The 22,397-nt window shown below is 47.3% G+C and overlaps 1 protein-coding gene across 1 annotated transcript in view; it reads right to left on the bottom strand.

Moving 5' to 3' along the window:
* Positions 1 to 22,397, bottom strand: part of UPF1 (UPF1 RNA helicase and ATPase) — a 193,461-nt gene that overhangs the window by 51,524 nt on the left and 119,540 nt on the right. The window contains exons 11-18 of the mRNA XM_030217505.1: positions 19,549 to 19,667; positions 17,376 to 17,540; positions 17,121 to 17,235; positions 16,489 to 16,632; positions 15,539 to 15,752; positions 2,197 to 2,314; positions 1,819 to 1,975; positions 812 to 954 (exon numbers count right to left, since the gene is read on the bottom strand). Of these exons, the coding sequence (XP_030073365.1) occupies positions 812 to 954; positions 1,819 to 1,975; positions 2,197 to 2,314; positions 15,539 to 15,752; positions 16,489 to 16,632; positions 17,121 to 17,235; positions 17,376 to 17,540; positions 19,549 to 19,667 (1,175 nt within the window). The remainder of the gene's footprint in view (positions 1 to 811; positions 955 to 1,818; positions 1,976 to 2,196; positions 2,315 to 15,538; positions 15,753 to 16,488; positions 16,633 to 17,120; positions 17,236 to 17,375; positions 17,541 to 19,548; positions 19,668 to 22,397) is intronic.

Genomic DNA, 22,397 nt, shown 5'->3' on the forward strand with positions numbered 1-22,397 from the left:
TCCAAAGGCCCATCAAGAACTTCCTTGGACCACCAAAAGCAAGATCTAGTCACTAAGGACCCACAAATGGCTGCCTGCAATGCTAAGGCCGAAACATCAAAGCTACTTTTCAGCAACGCCTCTAATCGGCGATCCTAAACATCCTTAAGTGCTGTATTGCGTTTGGTGACCGCCAAGACCACTGCATCCACTACAAGGGGCTTTAAAAGAACCTTGTCAGCCTCCAGCACCGGATAAAGATAAACCATTGCATCCCACTGAGCTTGAATCACATCTCTGATATCCTGATGCACGGGAAAGATCTTCCCTGGTCTGAAGACTCCCTTTAACAAGAGGTCCACCTAGGCATTTGAAAAATGAAAGCACTGAACTCAGAAAAAGGGCATTATTTTGATTTATTCTGATTGGTTTGGCTCCTGAAGAAGCTAATTGTGAAACGGAGGCTGTTGAGTGAACCGTGAAAGCTATATTTGAGATGTGCCCTTGTATAAGTCTAAGTAAAAATTTAAGTAAAAAAATCGCAATCAAATAAGAATCAAAATAAAATATAGTTAAAGAACCATACCGGAGATTTTTTTCGACTAATGAGGATGCTCGCCCGGAATCCATCTAGAAAAATTCAGTTTGTGAAAGCCGAGCATCTGAAGTCTTTTCCTCCGGTAATACATAAAATTGTAATATTTGATAATTTGATAATAAAATAAGTCACACTTGAACAATTATATAGAGTGCAGCTTAATACTACACCAAGAAATCCAAGTACATTAAATTAACTTGACCCACCACCTCTAATGAATCTGTTTTCTGTTACCTTGCTCTGGTAAGAGCCACATTAAGACGTCTGGGGTCATTTAAAAAGCCAATCCCCTGGTGTTCATTCGCTCTCACACATGAAAGGATGATGAAGTCCTTCTCTCGTCCCTGAAAAGCATCAACACTTGCAATTTCCACTTCCTGAAAGATAGATAGGTATACAATGACTGACAAGAGGTAATGGAAATATCAATGTTTCTGTCAGAACATTTCTTTATAGCTGTGCAGTACATCAGATAGTAAGTGGATCTGAATGGTAGAGCTATAAACCAGCATGTAATACACCTAAGAAAATTACAAAACTATAGGCACAGTACAATATAAAGCAATCTAGCGTTTGAATTACTATTTTTTTTTTAATTCTCTATCTCTTACAAACTCTTTTCATATTTAAGAGTTTCACAGTAAGTTTTAAACCAGGACTGTCTTGCCTAAAAAAAAGCTGTAAATAAATTCACCACCAAGATGATCACTCTATAGTTAATAAAGCATTTGAACAAAAGAATCCGTTGTTCAGCGGAGAACTCGAACGTCCCACGGGAGAACACAGGTATGGAAGAGAGTGGGATGTTTGACCACGGATATACAAGACCTGGAAAGATGGATCTTAAAAATACTTGTTTATTGATGAAAAAAGACTCGACACAACCGTTGTGTTTCGGCCGTTAGGCCTGCATCAGGAGTCTAACTCGACGGTGTTCCGTATAGTGGGTCTTAAACGTCATAAATCATCTGATGCGTGCGTTGGGAAACACTTAAAGTGAACCTCTATGGAGTGGGTCTTTAGAAAGACCTTTATAAAAGAACTTGCGCGTGAGCAAACAAAATGTCAGCGTGAAGCATGTGTTTTTTTAAGATCCATCTTTCCAGGTCTTGTATATCCGTGGTCAAACATCGCACTCTCTTCCATACCAATAAAGCATTTGAACACATTACTCTTTAGGAAAGTATAGGGCCAACTCATATTTTAACTCAGAATAAAGACCGAACATTTTGACATTGTACCTGGTAGAGTTTTGTGTGCAAAGAACCACTGAACTGCATGTACTGCACCAGGTAGGAGCGCTGGCCCTCGTATGGGGTAATGATACCAATCTGGTCCGGCTTAGCACCTGCCTTCAGTAGTTTTGTGGTGATCTTCTCCACATTAGCAGCTTCTGTCCTGCAAGATAATTTACATCACTATGTCAAAGTTTGCACCAATGTCTAGAATATTTTTTTCCTAATGGTTTCTATGAAGACAAATAAAACATATGCTGATTGAAGCTCAGAAGGGATCGATATGACCTACAACAAAGTTTATAATTCCAGCTTGGCAGGACAAATTAAATTGCTTATCTTGTGGGTTTTATTTTTGAACAGCCCATTCATCTGGAGTCATACCTGTTCAGGTAGGACGTGCCAGAGCTGGCAATTTCTTCTTGCCCTTGTGTCACATAGAAGAACATTGGCTTGTCTGGCTGGGGCCACTGAAAATCAAACCCCTTCTTTACACGATCCGCTAAATAAAAAAAAAAAAAATAAAATAAAATATATTATTGAAACAAAAGAAAATGAAGGGTTTTTTTTTTTAAAGGCCTAAACAAATGGCATTTTTTTCATATATAAAAATAAAATAAAGTGGTGGCATTTGCTTCAGGAAAAAGTGAAGATACTTACCTGTAGCAGGTATTCTCCGAGGACAGCAGGCTGATTGTTCTCACTGAGGGTCGGCGTCCACGGCGGCCCAGGACCAGAGATTTTTTTCCCAGCAAAAATCAACAAACTTTGCGACAGCTTCCAGAGCACAGGACAGACGTACTGCGCATACGTGGCCATCTTCCCGCCCGCGCGCGTCTGTTCCCGCCTCAGTTATATCAAAAAGCAAATAAAGAAGAACAACAACTCCAAAGGGGAGGTGGGCGAGTTGGTGAGAACAATCAGCCTGCTATCCTTGGAGAATACCTGCTACAGGTAGGTATCTTCGCTTTCTCCGAGGACAAGCAGGCTGCTTGTTCTCACTGATGGGGTTACCCTAGCCCCCAGGCTCACTCAAAACAACAAAAGGAGGTCAATTGGGCCTCGCAACAGCGAGGACATAAAGATTGACCTACGAAGAAACATATGAGAGTGCAGCCTGGAACAGAATAAAAATAGGCCTAGGGGGGTGGAGTTGGATTCTAAACCCCGAACAGATTCTGCAGCACCGACTGCCCAAACCGACTGTCTCGTTGGGAATCCTGCTGAAGGCAGTAATGAGATGTGAATGTGTGGACTGAAGACCATGTCGCAGCCTTGCACATCTCTTCTATAGTGGCTGGCTTCAAGTAGGCCACTGACGCTGCCATGGCTCTAACAATATAAGCCGTGACATGACCCAGCTTGGGCATAACTGAAGAAAATGCAATCTGCTAGCCAATTGGAAATGGTGCGTTTCCCAACAGCGACTCCCCTTCTGTTGCGATCAAAAGAAACAAACATTTGGGCGGAATGTCTGAAGGGGCTTGTCCACTCCACACAGAAGGCCAATGTATGCAACTGACGTTCAGCAAGGCGGGTATGAGGACGGGGGACGAATGTTGGCAAGACAACTGACTGGTTCAGATGAAACTCTGACACCACCTTCGGCAGGAACTTAGGGTGCATAAGGAAGACTACTCTGCTGTGATGAAACTTGATATAAGTTGCATGTACTACCAAGGCCTGAAGCTCACTGACTCTACGAGCTGAAGTAACAGCGACCAAGAAAATGACCTTCCATGTCAAATACTTCAGATGGCAGGAATCCAGTGGGTCAAAAGGAGGCTTCATCAGCTGGGTGAGGACGACGTTGAGATCCCATGACTCCGGAGGTTTGATAGGGGGCTTTGACAAAAGCAAACCTCTCATGAAGCGAATAACTAAAGGCTGTCCAGAGATAGGCTTACCCTCCACACGGTAATGGAAAGCACTAATCGCACTAAGATGAACTCTTATGGAGTTGGTCTTAAGACCAAACTCTGACAAGTGTAGAAGGTATTCAAGCAGGGTCTGTGTAGGACTAGAGCGAGGATCTAGGGCCTTGCTGTCACACCAGACGGCAAACCTTCTCCATTTAAAAGAGTAACACCTCTTCGTGGAATCTTTCCTGGAAGCAAGCAAGACTCGGGGGACACCTTCAGAAAGACCCAAGGAGGCGAATTCTACGCTCTCAACATCCAGGCCGTGAGAGCCAGAGACTGGAGGTTGGAAAGCAGAAGCGCCCCCTCGTTCTGGGTGATAAGGGTTGGAAAACGCTCCAATCTCCACGGTTCTTCGGAGGACAACTCCAGAAGAAGAGGGAACCAAACCTGACCAAAAGGGCGCAAGCAGAATCATGATTCCGCGGTCTTACTTGAGTTTCAGCAAAGTCTTCCCCACTAGAGGTATGGGAGGATATGCATACAGAAGACCCTTCCCCCAATGCAGGAGAAAAGCATCTGACGCTAGTCTGTCGTGGGCCTGAAGTCTGGAACAGAACTAAAGGACCTTGTGATTGATCTGAGTGACAAAAAGATCCACCCAGGGGGTGCCCCACGCTCGGAAGATCTTGCGTACCACGCCCGAGTTGAGTGACCACTCGTGAGGTTGCATAATCCTGTTCAACCTGTCATCCAGACGTTTTACGCCTGCCAGATACGTGGCTAGGAGAAACATGCCGTGACGGCGAGCCCAAAGCCACATCTGAACAGCTTCCCGACACAGGGTGCTAGATCCGGTGCCCCCCTGCTTGCTGATGTAGTACATGGCAACCTGATTCTGAATTTGAATAATTTGATTAGACAGCCGATCTCTGAAAGCCTTTAAAGCGTTTCAGACCGCTCGCAACTCCAGGAGATTGATCTGAAGATCTGATTCCTGGAGGGACCAAGCTCCTTGAGTGTGGAGCCCATCTACATGAACTCCCCACCCCAGAAGGGATGCATCTGTTGTCAGCACTTTTTGAGGCTGAGGAATTTGAAAGGGACGTCCCAAGGTCAAATTGGATCGAATTGTCCACCACTGAAGGGAATTGTGAAAATCGGTGGACAGCTGAATCACATCCTCTAGATTCCCTGCAGCTTGATACCACTGGGAAGCTAGGGTCCATTGAACCGATCTCATATGAAGACGCGCCATGGGAGTCACATGAACCGTGGAGGCCATATGGCCTAGAAGTCTCAACATCTGCCGAGTTGTGATCTGCTGAAACGCTCTGGCTATGGAAACAAGAGACAGAAGGTTGTCTGCCCTCGCCTCAGGAAGATAGGCATGAGCTGTCTGGGAGTCCAGCAGAGCTCCTATAAATTCTAGTTTCTGAACTGGAAGAAGGTGGGACTTCGGGTAATTTATCACAAACCTGAGTAGCTCCAGCAATTGAATAGTCATCTAAATGGACTGTAGAGCTCCTGCCTCCGAGATGTTCTTCACCAGCCAATCGTCGAGATAAGGGAACACATGCACTCCCAGTCTGCGTAGCGACACTGCAACCACCGCTAGGCATTTTGTAAACACCCTGGGTGCAGACGAGAGACCAAAGGGCAGCACACAGTACTGAAAATGCTGTGTTCCCAGACGGAATCAGATACTTCCTGTGAGCAGGAAGTATGAGGATGTGTGTATAAGCATCCTTTAAATCCAGAGAGCATAGCCAATTATTTTCCTGAATCATGGGAAGAAGGGTGCCCAGGGAAAGCATCCTGAACTTTTCTCGGACCAGGAATTTGTTCAGGGCCCTTAGGTCTAGGATGGGACACATCCCCCCTGTTTTCTTTTGCACAAGAAAGTACCTGGAATAGAATCCCAGCTCTTCGTGCCCAGGTGGAACAGGCTCGACCGCACTGGCGCTGAGAAGGGCAGAGGAGTTCCTCTGCAAGTACCTGCCTGTGCTGAAAGCTGAAGGACTAAGCTCCCAGTGGGCAATTTGGAGGTCTGGAGATCAAATTGAGGGAGTACCCTAACCGAACTATTTGAAGAACCCACAGGTCGGAGGTTATGAGAGGCCACCTTTTGGTGAAAAAATTTTAACCTCCCCCGACCAGTATATCATCCGGCACAGGTACTTTTATGGTGGCTATGCTCAACTGGAGCCAGTCAAAAGCCCGTCCCTTGCTTTTGCTGGGGAGCTGCAGGGGCCTGTCTGGGTGCACGCTGTTGACGCGAACGAGCGCGCTGGGGCTGAGCCTGAGAAGGCTGTCGGGAAGGTGGATTGTACTGACGCTTATTGTAAGCATAGGAAGGAGTCCTCCTTCCCTGGAAAAGCAGTCTACCTGTTGAGGTAGATGCTGAAGGCGCCCGGTGGGAGACCTTGTCGAGGGCGGTTTCCCGCTGGTAGAGCTGCTCTACCACCTGCTCGAATTTCTCGCCAAAAATATTATCCCCCCAGCAAGGAACAACCGCAAGCCGCTGCTGGGTTCGATTGTCCAGGTCACAGGCACGCAGCCATGAGAGTCTGCGCATCACTATACCTTGAGCAGCAGCTCTGGATGCAACATCAAAAGAGTCGTAAGCACCCCTGGACAGGAATTTACAACACGCCTTCAGCTGCCTGACCACCTCCTGAAAAGGCCTGGCGTGCTCCAGAAGGAGCTTGTCCACCAAGTCCGCCAGTTGCTTGACATTGCTCCGCATATGGATGCTCATGTAGAGCTGGTATGATTGGATCTTGGACACGAGCATAGAGGACTGACTGGACTCTTTTGGGAGGAAGGCCTGAGTCCTAGGACTCTCACCCCGGGGGCGCTGAGGCAAAATCCGTAGTACTCCTGGCTCTCTTGAGAGCGGAATCCACAACCATAGAGTCGTGAGGTAACAGCAACCTCATCGACTCAGGTTCTCCGTGGGATTACTGAGCGGTTTCATCCAGTTCCTAAGCAATGTCTCCTTAAGGACATTATGCAAAGGAGCAGTGGAAGACTCCTTAGGTGGTAAAGGATAGTCAAGGACCTCGAGCATCTCAGACCTGGGCTCATCCTCAGTTACCACCGGGAAGGGAATGTCCACAGACGACTCCTTAGGTGGTAAAGGATAGTCAAGGACCTCGAGCATCTCAGTCCTGGGCTCATCCTCAGTTACCACCGGGAAGGGAATGTCCACAGACATTTCCTGGACAAATGACGAGAAGGAGAGACTCTCCGGTGGAGAAAGCTTCCTCTCAGGTGAAGGATCAGAAGGAAGACCACAAGACTCCTCAGAAGAGAAATACCTGGGGTCTTCCCCTTCATCCCACGAGGCATCCTCCTCGGTATCGGACAAGAGTTCTCTAACTGCAGTCCGAAACCGGGCCCATCTCGACGCCGAGGAACCCTGTCCTCTCTGGCGATGCCAAGAAGTTGACTCCCATGCCAGCGGCGATGAAGCTCCCTCCAGCGACGTCGACAGGGAGTCGACCTGGGTGGCAGCCGAGGCCAATGCCGCAAGCAGTACCGGCATCGGGGACCGCACCACAGGCACAGAGCCAGCTGCCGCTTCCATCGACGGTACCAAGGGCGCAAGCACCCCCAGTACTGAGACAGACTGATGCAGCAGCCCTTCCAATAGACCTGGAAGAATGGCTCAGATGTGCTAGTCTAGAGCCGCTGTCGAGGAAGGCTGTGGGGCCAGTGCAGAAGTCGGTGTCAGAATCTGTGGAGGCCTGGGAGGCGGTACCGGGCTGTCCGAAGATCTACACACAGACACCTCTTGTATGGAGGGTGAGCGCTCCTCCCGGCGTCGACACTTCTCAGGTACCTCCTTCGACGCCCCGGAGCTCCCGGTACCGTGTCTCGAAGGAGACAGATGACGATGCTTCTTCACCTTCGCTCGAAGCATGTCACCGGCACTCCTCGGTACCGACGAGGATGTGGAATCCACACGCCTCGTGGTTGGGTCCGATAGCGTTCAGTCCCGATGGGCCTGCACAGCAGGAGCCCTCGAGACAGGTGGAGACCCGCTCGACAGCTCACTACTCCCAGCTAGTGGTGAAGTCCGGACAGCCATTACCTTCTCTCCCGATGTCGATGCCATCTCCGGTGCCGCCCTCAGTACCTATGTCGACGCCAAGGAATCAGTCGGAGCTCCGAAAAGACAGTCCCGAAGAGCTCTTCTCGATGCCTGTGTCCGCTTTTTCAAGCGGAGACACAACTTACAGGCGTCTGGGCGATGGTCGGGCCCAAGGCACTGGATGCACCATGTGTGTGGGTCAATGCACGAGATCGACCGCTGGCACCGAGCACACTTTTTGATGCCGCTGGGAGGCTTCGAGGACGAGCGGAAAAATCGCGGCGGCGAAATCAAAAGGCTCAATTGTGCCAACAGAAGGGCACAAAAATGAGAACCGCGTACGTGCGGCCTAAGAAGGCCGCCTCGAAAGCGAAAGGAAACTTAAAAAGGGAAAAAATAAGAAAATAAGGATTTCTATTTTTTTTTTTGCTAGAAAAAGACAAAAGAGGCAACAAAAAACAAAAAGAAAGCGCGAATTAACAGAGCTAAAACGCCAAAGTCTTTCTCTGGGACTGAGGGAAAGAGACCGACACGCAGCCACTCTCCTCCGCGGAAAAAGAAAAACTGAGGTGGGAATGGCCGCGGGCGGGAAGATGGCCGCGCATGCGGTGTGTGTCTGTCCCGCGCTCCGGAAGCTGTCACAAAGTTTGTTGATTTTTTGCTGGGAAAAAAATCTCCGTTCCTGGGCCGCCGTCCCATCAGTGAGAACAAGCAGCCTGCTTGTCCTCGGAGAAAGGGTATGATACATACCTGTAGCAGTTGTTCTCCGAGGACAGCAGGCTGATTGTTCTCACGACTGGGTGACGTCCGCGGCAGCCCCCACCAACCGGAAATAAGCTTCGCGGGACGGTCGACACGCAGGGCACGCCCACCGCGCATGCGCGGCCGTCTTCCCGCCCGTGCGCGACCGCTCCCGCCAGTTGAATGACTAGCAAAAAATATGAAATACACAACTCCAAAGGGGAGGAGGGAGGGAAGGTGAGAACAATCAGCCTGCTGTCCTCGGAGAACAACTGCTACAGGTATGTATCATACCCTTTCTCCGAGGACAAGCAGGCTGCTTGTTCTCACGACTGGGGTATCCCTAGCTCTCAGGCTCACTCAAAACAAGAACCCAGGTCAATTGAACCTCGCAACGGCGAGGAAACAACAGAAATTGACCTACGAAGAACAACTAACTGAGAGTGCAGCCTGACCAGAATAAATTCGGGTCCTGGAGGGTGGAGTTGGATTTACACCCCAAACAGATTCTGCAGCACCGACTGCCCGAACCGACTGTCGCGTCGGGTATCCTGCTGGAGGCAGTAATGTGATGTGAATGTGTGGACAGATGACCACGTCGCAGCCTTGCAAATCTCTTCAATAGTGGCTGACTTCAAGTGGGCCACTGACGCTGCCATGGCTCTAACACTATGAGCCGTGACATGACCCTCAAGAGTCAGCCCAGCCTGGGCGTAAGTGAAGGAAATGCAATCTGCTAGCCAATTGGAGATGGTGCGTTTCCCGACAGCGACCCCTAGCCTGTTAGGGTCGAAAGAAACAAACAATTGGGCGGACTGTCTGTGGGGCTGTGTCCGCTCCAAGTAGAAGGCCAATGCTCTCTTGCAGTCCAATGTGTGCAACTGACGTTCAGCAGGGCGGGTATGCGGCCTGGGGAAGAATGTTGGCAAGACAATTGACTGGTTAAGATGGAACTCCGACACCACCTTCGGCAGGAACTTGGGGTGGGTGCGGAGCACTACTCTGTTGTGATGAAATTTGGTATATGGAGCATGAGCTACTAGGGCTTGAAGCTCACTGACCCTACGAGCTGAAGTAACTGCCACCAAGAAAATGACCTTCCAGGTCAAGTACTTCAGATGGCAGGTATTCAGTGGCTCAAAAGGAGGTTTCATCAGCTGGGTGAGGACGACGTTGAGATCCCATGACACAACAGGAGGCTTGATAGGGGGCTTTGACAAAAGCAAGCCTCTCATGAATCGAACGACTAAAGGCTCTCCAGAGATGGCTTTTCCTTCCACACGATAATGGTAAGCACTAATCGCACTAAGGTGATTCCTTACTGAGTTGGTCTTGAGGCCAGACTCTGATAAGTGCAGAAGGTATTCAAGCAGGTTCTGTGCAGGGCAAGAACGAGGTTCTAGGGCCATGCTCTCACACCACACGACAAACCTCCTCCACTTGAAAAAGTAACTCTTTTTAGTGGAATCCTTCCTAGAGGCAAGCAAGACCCGGGAGACACCCTCAGACAGACCCAACGCAGTGAAGTCTACGCCCTCAACATCCAGGCCGTGAGAGCCAGAGACTGGAGGTTGGGGTGCAGCAACGCTCCGTCGTTCTGCGAAATGAGAGTCGGAAAACACTCCAATCTCCACGGTTCTTCGGAGGACAACTCCAGAAGAAGAGGGAACCAGATCTGGCGGGGCCAAAAGGGCGCGATCAGAATCATGGTGCCGCGGTCTTGCTTGAGCTTCAGTAAGGTCTTCCCCACCAAAGGTATGGGAGGATAAGCATACAGGAGGCCGGTCCCCCAATGGAGGAGAAAGGCATCCGACGCTAGCCTGCCGTGTGCCTGAAGTCTGGAACAGAACAGAGGCAGCTTGTGGTTGGTCTGAGAGGCGAAAAGGTCCACCGAGGGGGTGCCCCACGCTCGGAAGATCTTGCGTACCACTCTGGCATGGAGCGACCACTCGTGCGGTTGCATGACTCTGCTCAGTCTGTCGGCCAGACTGTTGTTTACGCCTGCCAGGTACGTGGCTTGGAGGAGCATGCCGAACCGACACGCCCAACGCCACATCCCGACGGCCTCCTGGCACAGGGGGCGAGATCCGGTGCCCCCCTGCTTGTTGACGTAATACATTGCAACCTGATTGTCTGTCCGAATTTGGATAATTTGACAGGACAGCCGATCTCTGAAAGCCTTCAGTGCGTTCCAGATCGCTCGGAGCTCCAGGAGGTTGATCTGCAGATCCTTTTCCTGGAGGGACCACAGACCCTGAGTGTGGAGCCCATCGACATGGGCTCCCCACCCCAGGCGAGATGCATCCGTCGTCAGCACTTTCGTGGGCTGCGGAATTTGGAATGGACGTCCCAGGGTCAAATTGGTCCGGATGGTCCACCAGAGCAGTGAAGTGCGGCAACTGGTGGAGAGGCGGATGACATCTTCTAGATTCCCGGTGGCTTGAAACCACTGGGAAGCTAGGGTCCATTGAGCAGATCTCATGTGAAGACGAGCCATGGGAGTCACATGAACTGTGGAGGCCATATGACCCAGAAGTCTCAACATCTGCCGAGCTGTGACCTGCTGAGACGCTCTGGTCTGCGAAGCCAGGGCCAAGAGATTGGTAGCCCTCGCTTCGGGAAGGTAGGCCTGAGCCGTCTGGGTATTCAGCAGCGCTCCTATGAATTCCAGAGACTGAGTAGGCTGGAGATGGGACTTTGGGTAATTTATCACAAACCCCAGCAGCTCCAGAAGTTGAATAGTGCACTGCATGGACCGGAGGGCTCCTGCCTCCGAGGTGCTCTTGACCAGCCAATCGTCGAGATATGGGAACACGTGCACTCCCAGCTTGCGTAGATACGCCGCCACCACCACGAGGCACTTTGTAAACACTCGTGGGGCAGAGGCGAGCCCAAAGGGCAGCACACAATACTGAAAGTGCCGTGCGCCCAGGCGGAATCTGAGATACTGTCTGTGAGCTGGCAGTATCGGGATGTGAGTGTATGCGTCCTTTAAATCCAGGGAACATAGCCAATCGTTTTTCTGAATCATTGGCAGAAGGGTGCCCAAGGAAAGCATCCTGAACTTTTCTTTGACCAGGAATTTGTTCAGGCCTCTCAGGTCTAGGATGGGACGCATCCCCCGTTTTCTTTTCCACAAGGAAGTACCTGGAATAGAATCCCTGCCCTTCCTGCCCGGGTGGTACGGGCTCGACCGCATTGGCGCTGAGAAGGGCGGAGAGTTCCTCTGCAAGTACCTGCTTGTGAAGGGAGCTGAAAGACTGAGCTCCCGAAGGACAATTTGGAGGCAGGGAGGCCAAATTCAGGGCGTATCCGCACCGCACTATTTGGAGAACCCACTGGTCGGAGGTTATGAGAGGCCACCTTTGGTGAAAAAATTTTAACCTCCCTCCGACCGGCAGATCGTCCGGTACGGACACTTGTAGGGCGGCTATGTTCCCGTGGATCCAGTCAAAAGCCCGTCCCCGGCTTTTGCTGTGGAGGCGCAGGGGGCTGCTTAGGCGCACGCTGTTGACGAGAACGAGCGCGCTGGGGCTGTCCCTGTGCCTGGCGAGGCCTTCGGGCCGGCTGGTTGTACCTACGCTTTGCAAAAGAATAGGGTGCAGCCTGCCGTGCCCGGGAAAAACGCCCACCCGTGGGGGCGGGTGCTGAAGGCGCCCGGTGGGAGAGCTTGTCGAGAGCGGTTTCCCGCTGATGCAGTTGGTCCACCATCTGCTCGACCTTCTCACCGAAAATGTTATCCCCCCGGCAAGGGACGTCAGCCAGTCTCTGCTGGGTGCGGTTGTCCAGGTCAGAGGCACGCAGCCATGAGAGCCTGCGCATCACTATACCTTGGGCCGCAGCACGAGATGCCACGTCACAGGTGTCAAAAATCCCCCTGGACAGGAACTTTCTGCACGCCTTCAGCTGCCTGACCACCTCCTGATAAGGCCTGGACTGCTCCGGCGGGAGCTTATCGACCAGGTCCGCCAGCTGTTGCACATTGGTCCGCATGTGGATGCTCATATAGAGCAGGTAAGATTGGATGCGGGTCACGAGCATGGAGGATTGGTAGGCCTTCCTCCCAAATGAGTCCAGAGTGCGAGACTCCCGCCCCGGGGGCGCCGAGGCGGTATCCCTCGAACTCCGTGCCCTCTTGAGAGCAGAATCCACGACCGCTGAGTCATGGGGCAACTGGGGCCGCATGAGCTCTGGGTCAGAGTGGATCCTGTACTGGGACTCTGCTTTCTTGGGAATGGTGGGATTAGTTAGTGGTCGCACCCAGTTCCGGAGCAGCGTCTCCTTCAGGACATTGTGCAGCGGTACCGTGGAGGACTCTCTAGGTGGTGATGGATAGTCGAGGACCTCGAGCATCTCGGCCCTCGGCTCTTCCACAGAGACCACGGGAAAGGGAATGCTTATAGACATATCCCGCACAAAGGAGGCAAAGGAGAGACTCTCAGGAGGTGAGAGCTTCCTCTCCGGTGACGGCGTGGGGTCCGAGGGAAGGCCCGTAGACTCCTCTGAGGAGAAATATCTCGGGTCCTCCTCTTCCCCCCACGAGTCCTCATCCTCGGTATCGGACATTAGCTCATGTAGCTGCGTCCGGTACCGGGCCCGGCTCGACGTCGAGGCACCGAGGTCTCGGTGTCGTCGAGCGGTGGACTCCCGCGCCGGCGGGGACGGAGCTCCCTCCATCGACGTCGACGGGGACTCCACCTGCGTGGCTGTCGAGACCGGCACCGCAAGCGGCGGCGGTGTCGACTGCCCCGGCGCCGGGCTAGAGCTCGCCGGCGCCACAGTCATCGGCGCCGAGGGCGCAAGCACCCCCGGCGCCGGCACAGCCTGGCGCATCAGCCCTTCCAGGATCCCCGGAAGGATGGCTCTGAGGCACTCGTCCAGGCCCGCTGCCGGGAAAGGCGGTGGGGCCGGTAAGGGTGTCGGTGCCGGAAGCTGCTGGGGGCCAGGAGACGGCACCGAGGTGCCGGAACCCCGACGCGTCGGTACCTCCACCACCGACGGAGATCTCTCCTCTCTGCGATGACGCTTCGGCGTCGACTCCTCTTCAGGGTGCACCGAGGGCTCCCGGTGACGGCGCTTCTTGTCTTTTTTCCGGTGCACGTCACCGGTGCCGGAGGGCATGGAGGAGGAGGAGGTCGATCCCCCTCGGTCTCGGGGTACCGGGTCCGACAGGGTTCGGTCCCGTGGCTCACGAGTTGAGGGAGTGACCGGGGCCGACTGCCCACGCGGTCTCTCTACCCCACTCTCGCCGGCGGACCGGCGGGCCGACGGGACCTGTTCTCCTGGGGTCGCTGCCATCGGTGCCGATGTCTCGGGCATCGATACCGGTACCGAAGAACCGGTCTTCGATACCGATGCCGTCGAGGTCGACGTCGAGGGGCCGGCGCAAGTTCCAAAAAGACGGTCCCGCAGAACTTGCCTCGCAACCTGAGTCCGTTTCCGGAGACCGAGACACAAAACGCACGACTTGAGATTGTGCTCCGGCCCGAGGCACTGGAGGCACCAAGCGTGGGTGTCGGTCTGCGAGATCGGCCGGCCGCAGCGACCACACTTTTTAAATCCACTCGGGACCTTCGAGGACATCGACGGAAAAATCGCGTCGGCGAAGTCAAAGTCGGCAATGGTGGCTAAAATCACACCACGAAAACTGAAACCGACCGAGCGGCCACTAGGCCGCAACGAGGCGTCCCCGCTAGAAAGCGAGGGAAAAGAAGGAGCGCGTGCTCCACACGCGCAAAATTTTTTTTTTTTTTTTTTTTTTAATAAAAGAGAAAGAAGAAGAAGAAGAGGCCGAACAGGCCAAAAGCGACGATCCGCGTAAACGCGGTCGAAAAAATCCGGCGGCTGAAACGAGAGAGAGGGGAAAACACAACTCTCTCAGTCGCGGAAAAAAAGTAACTGGCGGGAGCGGTCGCGCACGGGCGGGAAGACGGCCGCGCATGCGCGGTGGGCGTGCCCTGCGTGTCGACCGTCCCGCGAAGCTTATTTCCGGTTGGTGGGGGCTGCCGCGGACGTCACCCAGTCGTGAGAACAAGCAGCCTGCTTGTCCTCGGAGAATGCATGTTATCTAAAACATTCAAAACAAAGTAATTCAAAAAATATTTGTATTTTAGTGGAGAGAAGCATCAGAAAATACATCTGGTTCAAGTTCAGACCTGTACATACACTTTCAGTCACTTGCCTCCTAGGCTATAATGAAATAAGGGTGATATGATTTTTGAAAAATTTGTTTTTGATGGATTATTATTTCATACACACTTACTTGCAGAAACCTGCTCGTGATGCCCTGTTGATAAGGGACATAGAACTGATTTAAAAAAATAAGACCTCAATTTTTTGGACTGGATAAAAAGAAAGCATTTAAGTTTTTTCAAGTTTGGTGTGTTTTTTTTCCACTTAAGTTAGCTTCAACAGATGGAGCGTGCGTCAAGCGCAATTGCTGAGCGTGAATGAGCATTCACGAATTGAGAATCCGGTGTACCCTGAAGAAGCCTTTGGTGAAACGGGTCCGTTGGGTCCCGGTTGTCATTCGGCAGAATTACATATGGTCAAGCTCAGTCAGCAAAGCTAAGTTGAACTTTGTTTAATTTTTGTATATTGGTTACACAGTTCCTTTTTCCAATTGATGCATGAAGCAATTTATAAAAAACTTTTGAAAAAATTATTTACCACCACAAATAATTTTCACTAACCTTTGTGGTTGGTTGGGGGTTTTTGACCAATGATTACAGAGAGTAGGCACGTGACCAGGATGGTCTAATTGCCACGGGCTTGCAGTCGCAGGTCACTATTTTCTGAGGTCTTTTCCCCCCATTTTTTTGTCTAGTGCTGTTTATCACATTCTAAGTAGTACTCGCTTTTTGTGTGGTACCACTGAGGTTGTTTGGAGCGAGTTTTCCCCCTTTTATTTGAATATTCCTCCATATAAGCCATACAAAATACTAAGCTGAAATAAAAATATATCAGGCAGTTCAACATAAAATTGTTTAAAGAAAACATTATGAAAGCAGGGTGAAGAACACATTACCTGCAGTAACTCCATTCTGAAGTGATCCTTCATAGAATATATTAGAGGGGAAAGCACTGAGTGCAGGATGCATACGGTACTGAACTTGAAGACGAATTGGACGAATCCCCAGGACCACGAGTCTTTCGAAGAGGGACTGAGACAGCCCTGCCTTTGCAGCTTTCTTGCACATCACCACTGGGCCCAGCTGGCAATGATCGCCAACCAGGATCAACTGGTGGACAAAGATAGCCACAATGAGGTGTCTGAACAACAGCATTTACAGTCTTAAAAGGTGCTATTTAATAGTATCAGTTTTAACATTTTAAAATTTAAAATTCAGGATCTGATCCTACTCTCAACTATCTATCCACGTGAAAATTAACAATGTAAAATTATCTTAATGGGCATCCTGACATATAAAGATTTATTTATGAAGGCTTTCCAGTATATGAACTAACCTACAAATACCTACATACTATCAAATTTCTACTACTTCAAAGCTCAATTAAGGAGGAAAAAAAAGCATATTAACTTAAGACACTGTTTGAACTGTTATGTTATTTCATCTAGTCAGTAAATTTGATATCAAGAGATAACAACTTGGGAAGTTACTACAGATCTAGTCTCTAAGTATTTAGGCAGAAATATAAGTTAATAAAATAAAAATACATACTAGTTCTGAAAACAATGAACAGTGACAATATCAGGAAGATTAACCACCATAAAAACCTTCAATATAAACTATTTTTCCTTGTGCAATGTGAGTTAATACTTAATATAGTAACCAACTGTATACAGTAAGGTTTTAAACTACTTGCTCTCTGCAGTTTGGCCTTGGCTAAGTTATCCACCACCAATTAAGCACTGTATTTGTAACAAGTCCTTTCAGACCTCAGATTGGGGTAGAGGGCTGGCCTCTTGGAAAAAGAAGCAGGATGCAAACATATTACAGAAGTAAAGAACTTTACCTGTTTAGCTCCAAGCACCACTGGTACCATACATTCAGGTTCTGTAGCCTGGGTACTCTCATCAATCAAAATTGAACGGAACTGCATCTTTGCAAGCCTTGGATCACCTGCTCCCACACAAGTGCAGCAAATTACATCTGCATTCTTCAGCAAAAAGAAAAAAGAGATTTGTCATAAAACAAAGGCTTCACAAGAACAAGAATATAAGACAACTGCTATATTATACAGGATAACAAGCCTCAAGCCTCCGTCCAGTGTCTAAAGCCTCGCTCATATGTGGACATGCAAGTTAAAAAAATAAAATAAAATTTAGGGACTGAGGCGATTCACTGAAGTCAGCATCTGTGACCTGAAATACTAGTGTGACTATTAGACAAAGTGTCTACCACCCCTAACTCCTCCTCACTATCAACCTTCCCCTCCCCACCATAAATTAGCTAGACATGAAGCACCCAAGAAAACTGGCCTCTAGTGTACTTATGGAATTTTCTTTCCAAAATGTCATCTACAATGAATATATAATACAGTGCTTCAATACCCGCAGACACACATAGCTAATGCAGTATAACAAACCAATAACAGCTATCAAGTTCCCTCATGGTAATACAGGAAGATCAGAATCTTTGCTTTACCATAAGCAATTCACGTTCTGCTGTCCGCTTTAAGGCACGATAGCGTTTCTCATCAGCAGAGGATAATTCTCCTGTTTCATCCTTTAACTGCTGCAGTTTCTGGAGTTCAGGCATGCTGAAAAACAAGGACAGGCCAACAGTATCAGTTTAGTTTTGAAAACTAATTTTAATGTGTTTTAAGAATAATGGGTAGGGCAAACCATTTTCTATAGTAATAAAATGCCAGTACACCATTTCATCACAACAAATTCCTACCTGTCCATATTTCGTATCTGGTTGTGCAATGCTAAGAACGATACAGGAGAATCAATGGCCTCCCGGCTCTTTGCACACAGTCGAACAACCTTCAACCCTGTCTGATGAATTTTTTCAGTCAGCTGATCCACAGCTATGTTACTCGGGGCACAGACCAGAACAGGCCTTGAAAAGAAAAAAATACTTCACTTATTTACATAATGTATATTGTTAAAACCACATAACTGTATTCAGTGAGCATTTCCCATAACTAGGCTAAACATATCACATACCTGCTTGCTTCCAGGGTCCAAAATATAATTCTGAAACCTCAATAAAATTAAATTTCTTTCTGTCCTTCATAAACGATATCCATATAAAAGATGTTTCAAACGATTCTAGGTCAGTTACCACCTGGACAGTTCCCATTGAACCAATTCCCACCACACCAGAGAGGACAATTCCTACCCACAAACCAAAAAAATACAAAAACACACAAGGTGACATTGCAAAACAAAAACATATCAGTGTTGTAGAGCACAATTTTCTCTTTCAGAGGATACTGTTCACAAGCTGATTCAGGCAGACTCTTTTTAATAATTGGCTTTGAACTTTGGTACATTTTACCATTTGTGCTGACAGTGCCAACTCTGAAGAGATCCTGCAGGGCGGTTATAGATGCTGGTTAGTTGCAAATCTGGCAGTATTATGTACAGCACAAGCATAATGCTTGTTCAAAATTTCAAGTCCGTATCTTTGTTTGCATGGAAGTTATTGCGGTCTGAATATTGGTCCAAATATGTTCCGATGAGTCGCGACCAACTTTGATACACAACTTGACTGGATTTTGCATCCATAATGTTAAAATGTATTTCATCGGAATTAGCATCAAAAACGGTACAGGATTTGAATTTTTTAGCCATTCTTATAAATGTGTTTGGATTTTATTAGACCCCAAAAATGGCATTTTGGTAAATGTCGCGCGCTCATGGACTGACAACCTTTCAGAAAAGGGGGTCTAGATCTGCAACTATTGCAGTTAGAGACCTCAAATTTTGGGAAACTTCGTTTAACACCTGACTCGCGCAATAGATAAAATTTGAACAAAATTGGAGAACATGATGGTGAGAACTTTTTTTTAATTTTAGACCACTTGGCATGGAATGACCCGTCTACCCTCTGTTGGAGACTGAGAAATACTGGATAAATATGGATATGCACAGGTTATATGTACAGTGTTCAAAGTTATTATTTTTTATTTATTGCATTTGTATCCCACATTTTCCCACCTCTTTGCAGGCTCAACGTGGCTTACAATACATCATGGATAGTGGAAATATATAAAAAAAACAGACATTAAGTATTACAGAAGAATCTTGGGTAACATGATAATGATAAAGCATGATAGTAGTATTACAAACAAATATTATAGGACAATTCTGGATATATGTGGAGGAGGTCACATTTGTTGATCTTTGTGGTATGCCTTGTTGAAGAGATGGGTCTTCAGTAGTGTTCTCAGTCTTCCTCTGCTGGTAGGCGTACATAACCCAAGCGTCTTGACCAGTCTGGAGAGTTGCTGAGGAAGCAAAGAATAGCTCCCTCTCCTCCCCCGACTACCTTACAATCTTCCCTTGCTGTCAAGTGGTGCAGTCAGGGCAGAAGTGATCCCCAGTTGCTTTGCCACATCAGCTCTAGTCTCAAAATGGTTGCTGTAACCTCATGCAGCATCTTGCGAGATTGCCACAAAAGGTCATGGCAGCCATTTTGAGAGCAGAGCCAGCATAGGCAGGAATGACGGAGGGGGGCACCTACAAGTGGGCAAGGGAGAAAGGCAACTCCTGTTCGGAGGGTGACACACAAAACAACAATTTTTGGCTTTCGCTGAAAACACACGCTCAGTTTGGGCAGAAACCATGGCCATTACCATTCGATTGAAAACGAAACCGGGCAGAAAGGATTTTGGGCCTGTTTCAGCACCGTAAACAAAATTTGGTTGACCCCTATTTCATGCATTAATACATCAGCAGCATTTTTCATATAAGTAGCTCTGTGGTAACAGTCCCATATCTGCTGTGTTTACTGGCTTAAAAAAACAAATTCAGTATTTTATACACAGTTACTGAAACAGAAAACGAAATTATGACTTAAGATGCTCCTTAACACATGTACAATTTGGAGCCAAACCTCTTACCCGTTGCCTTGCCTTGCCAGGTGGTATACAATGGTAGCTGATGTCACTGTTTTTCCTGTACCCGGTGGGCCCTGGATAAGGCTGAGAGGACGCTGCAGAACAGTCTTCACAGCATACACCTGATTTTAAATTAAAGACTATCATGTTAATCATCTTAACAAGTAAGGCTGAACAGAAGAACAGATCTCTCTACACACAACACAACAGTGGAGATGACAAAAAAAAAAAAAAAGGAAAAATGTGCTCAAATCTTTTATTGTGCCTGCATCACGAGTCTAAAAATCCAAAATTAAAATATAAAATCCATAAATACTAAAATTAAAAAATACATAAATACTAAAATTAAAAATTACGTAAGCAGAGACATTGATATTTAGTACATAATCAGAGATATCAATTAATATTCAGAAACTGATAGGAACCTCACTGATACAAAATACCAAATCAATGTGTGAATATCGACTTAATTCATGACCAGCCATAAAGCAGTGTTCATTAAATAAGTAATTAAACATATAGATATGAACATGAATACAAAAAACAAAGAGGATAAAATAATATATATCTATAAATATAAAAGAAGCCATTAATATAAAAAAGGAATGAAATGTGAAATTATCAACTTACTAGTAAAAAAGCCCTGTTTCTGGAGTGTGTGTGTCCCTGCCCTCTCTCCCTTCCCCTGTGCTGTCTGTCCCCTCCCCCCTCGGAGTCGAGTCCTTCAGTGTTAAGTTTCCTGCTGTGCTGTGTTTGTGTTACAGAGATAGTGAGGGCTTCTGCCCTCTCTCCCCTCCCCCCTCTGAGTCCTTCACTGTTACAGAGAGAGCGATTTGATTTCGTGCTTTGCTGTGTTTTCCTTCACTGTTTGTGTTACAGAGAGAGCGAGGGCGGGGCAAACACTCATGGGGAAACCGGATATCTCTCCCCCTTCACACTTCCGGCTGGAGGCTTCATTTAGAACGTTGGTGGTGCCTTTTATATACAGAGATGATTATCTCGTGAAAGAAATTAAGACCATGAATTGAAGGGGAGAGGTGATTCTTATAAGAAAATATCTAAGAAATGAATTTAGAGCAAAAAAAAAAAAAAAAAAAAAACTCTCTCTCAAAACATGTAAATATCTGTCAATATATAATATAACATGTATTCTTTCAAAAGTTAATATAACTCAAGTGAGCAACTACTGTCAAACAGGGTACAGGAGTGAACAAACTTTTAAATAAAAATCTCTGAATAAAACTAAAACACTCAAACTAAGATTATCTACCTGAAATTAACATGTTGGCTGGATTCCAAGCAATAATGCACCTGATGTGAACTAATAATGCTGTGAGAAATGCAAGTAAACAAATGAAAAAGTAAATTCTTACAGTGTGAATTGAAAAGGTAAAAACTAAACACTTCAGTGTGCATAACAGCAGCCATACTAGGACACCAATGTACAAAACTTACCAGGCTAGCAACATTTTTTTTGACTGGTTCCAGACGGTTTAGCAAGCACGTTATTCAGCAAGAGATACACAAAAGGGTTCTGCGGACTGTTTTCTGTTCGCAGCAGCAGACAACGGGAATGGTATGCTAATGCATTTATTTATTTTTAATTATAATCTTTTCACATTACATTATCAAGAATTAACACTTGATTATAAACAGTACCTAAAAAGAAAAAAAGATTACAAGAACTCTTTTCATTTTATCTAAGTAATGAATGATATTCAAGTCCACATAATAACGGATTCCGAGATATTCATATTGAGGAGAAAATAAACGTATAAATTCAAGGTATATGCACCTATGAGTAAGGACAAACAAAAATTTATATTAAGCTGTTTCAACCCTTTCGAGGCAACAAATGATGTCAAATGTAAAGGTTCCATAAAAACATATTTAAGTGAATTGTATCAAATGATATATTTACAAGGTTATCTCAAATGGAATACACCTCCCATCTGAAGAACAGCCGGTTTCAGTAACAAAAATTGTTTCCGTCTCTTCTAGGGCTCTCGTGAAACATCAGGAAACAAATTAATTTTCATTCCCAAGAACAATTTGTCCTTGTTTTTGAAAAACATCTTAAAAAGCCACTGCTTATCAGTAAGCAAAGCCACAGTGGCTACCAATGTTGTCGGCTTGGCTTGTTCTGTTTCAGAGGTTTCCAGTACAGCAGTCACATTTAAGTCATTTTGTTCTTCTTTTTGAGGAATATAATATGTCTGAGTAAATGGTGGCATAGCCGATTCAGGAACTCCCATAATTTCAATAAGATATCTCTTTAACATTTCAATTGGCTGTATCATTTTTACTTTTCGGAAATTCAGGAACCTTAAACTGTGATTTCTCATATAATTGTCATAAATTTCTGATTTCTTCCTCAATACTACTAAATCCTTTAGCATATCATTTTGTACATTTTCCGTGTTAACAACTTTCTTTTCAACTGTATCTACTCGAGTTACTAAAGATTTCATATCAACTTCTATTTTTTCAACTCGTTTTTCAGTTTCTGTTATCTTTTTAGTTAACACTTCCAATTGAGATGTAGAAGTTTGTATTGAGTTAGAGACCAGATCCCATAGGGATTCTAAAGTTATATCTGCCGGTTTCTGGATGTGAGGTGTAAAATGGCCGACAGGGAAAGAGCTCAGTAACGAGCTCCTGAAGCCCCGAGGAAAATAAACCCACCTAGACCAACTGGGCAATCCTCTAACCGGGCCGAAACCAACCGGAGTCAATTCGGAGCCGACCAGTGGAAAACTGGACTGCGACGGCCTCACGGAACTCCAACCTGAGGCTGATTGCGACTGCCTGCCCACCTCGAAGCCTCGACCCATCCCTGACCGGACTGAAAT

The sequence above is a fragment of the Microcaecilia unicolor genome, chromosome 11 (genome assembly GCF_901765095.1).
Source record: "Microcaecilia unicolor chromosome 11, aMicUni1.1, whole genome shotgun sequence".
Lineage (NCBI taxonomy): Eukaryota > Metazoa > Chordata > Amphibia > Gymnophiona > Siphonopidae > Microcaecilia > Microcaecilia unicolor.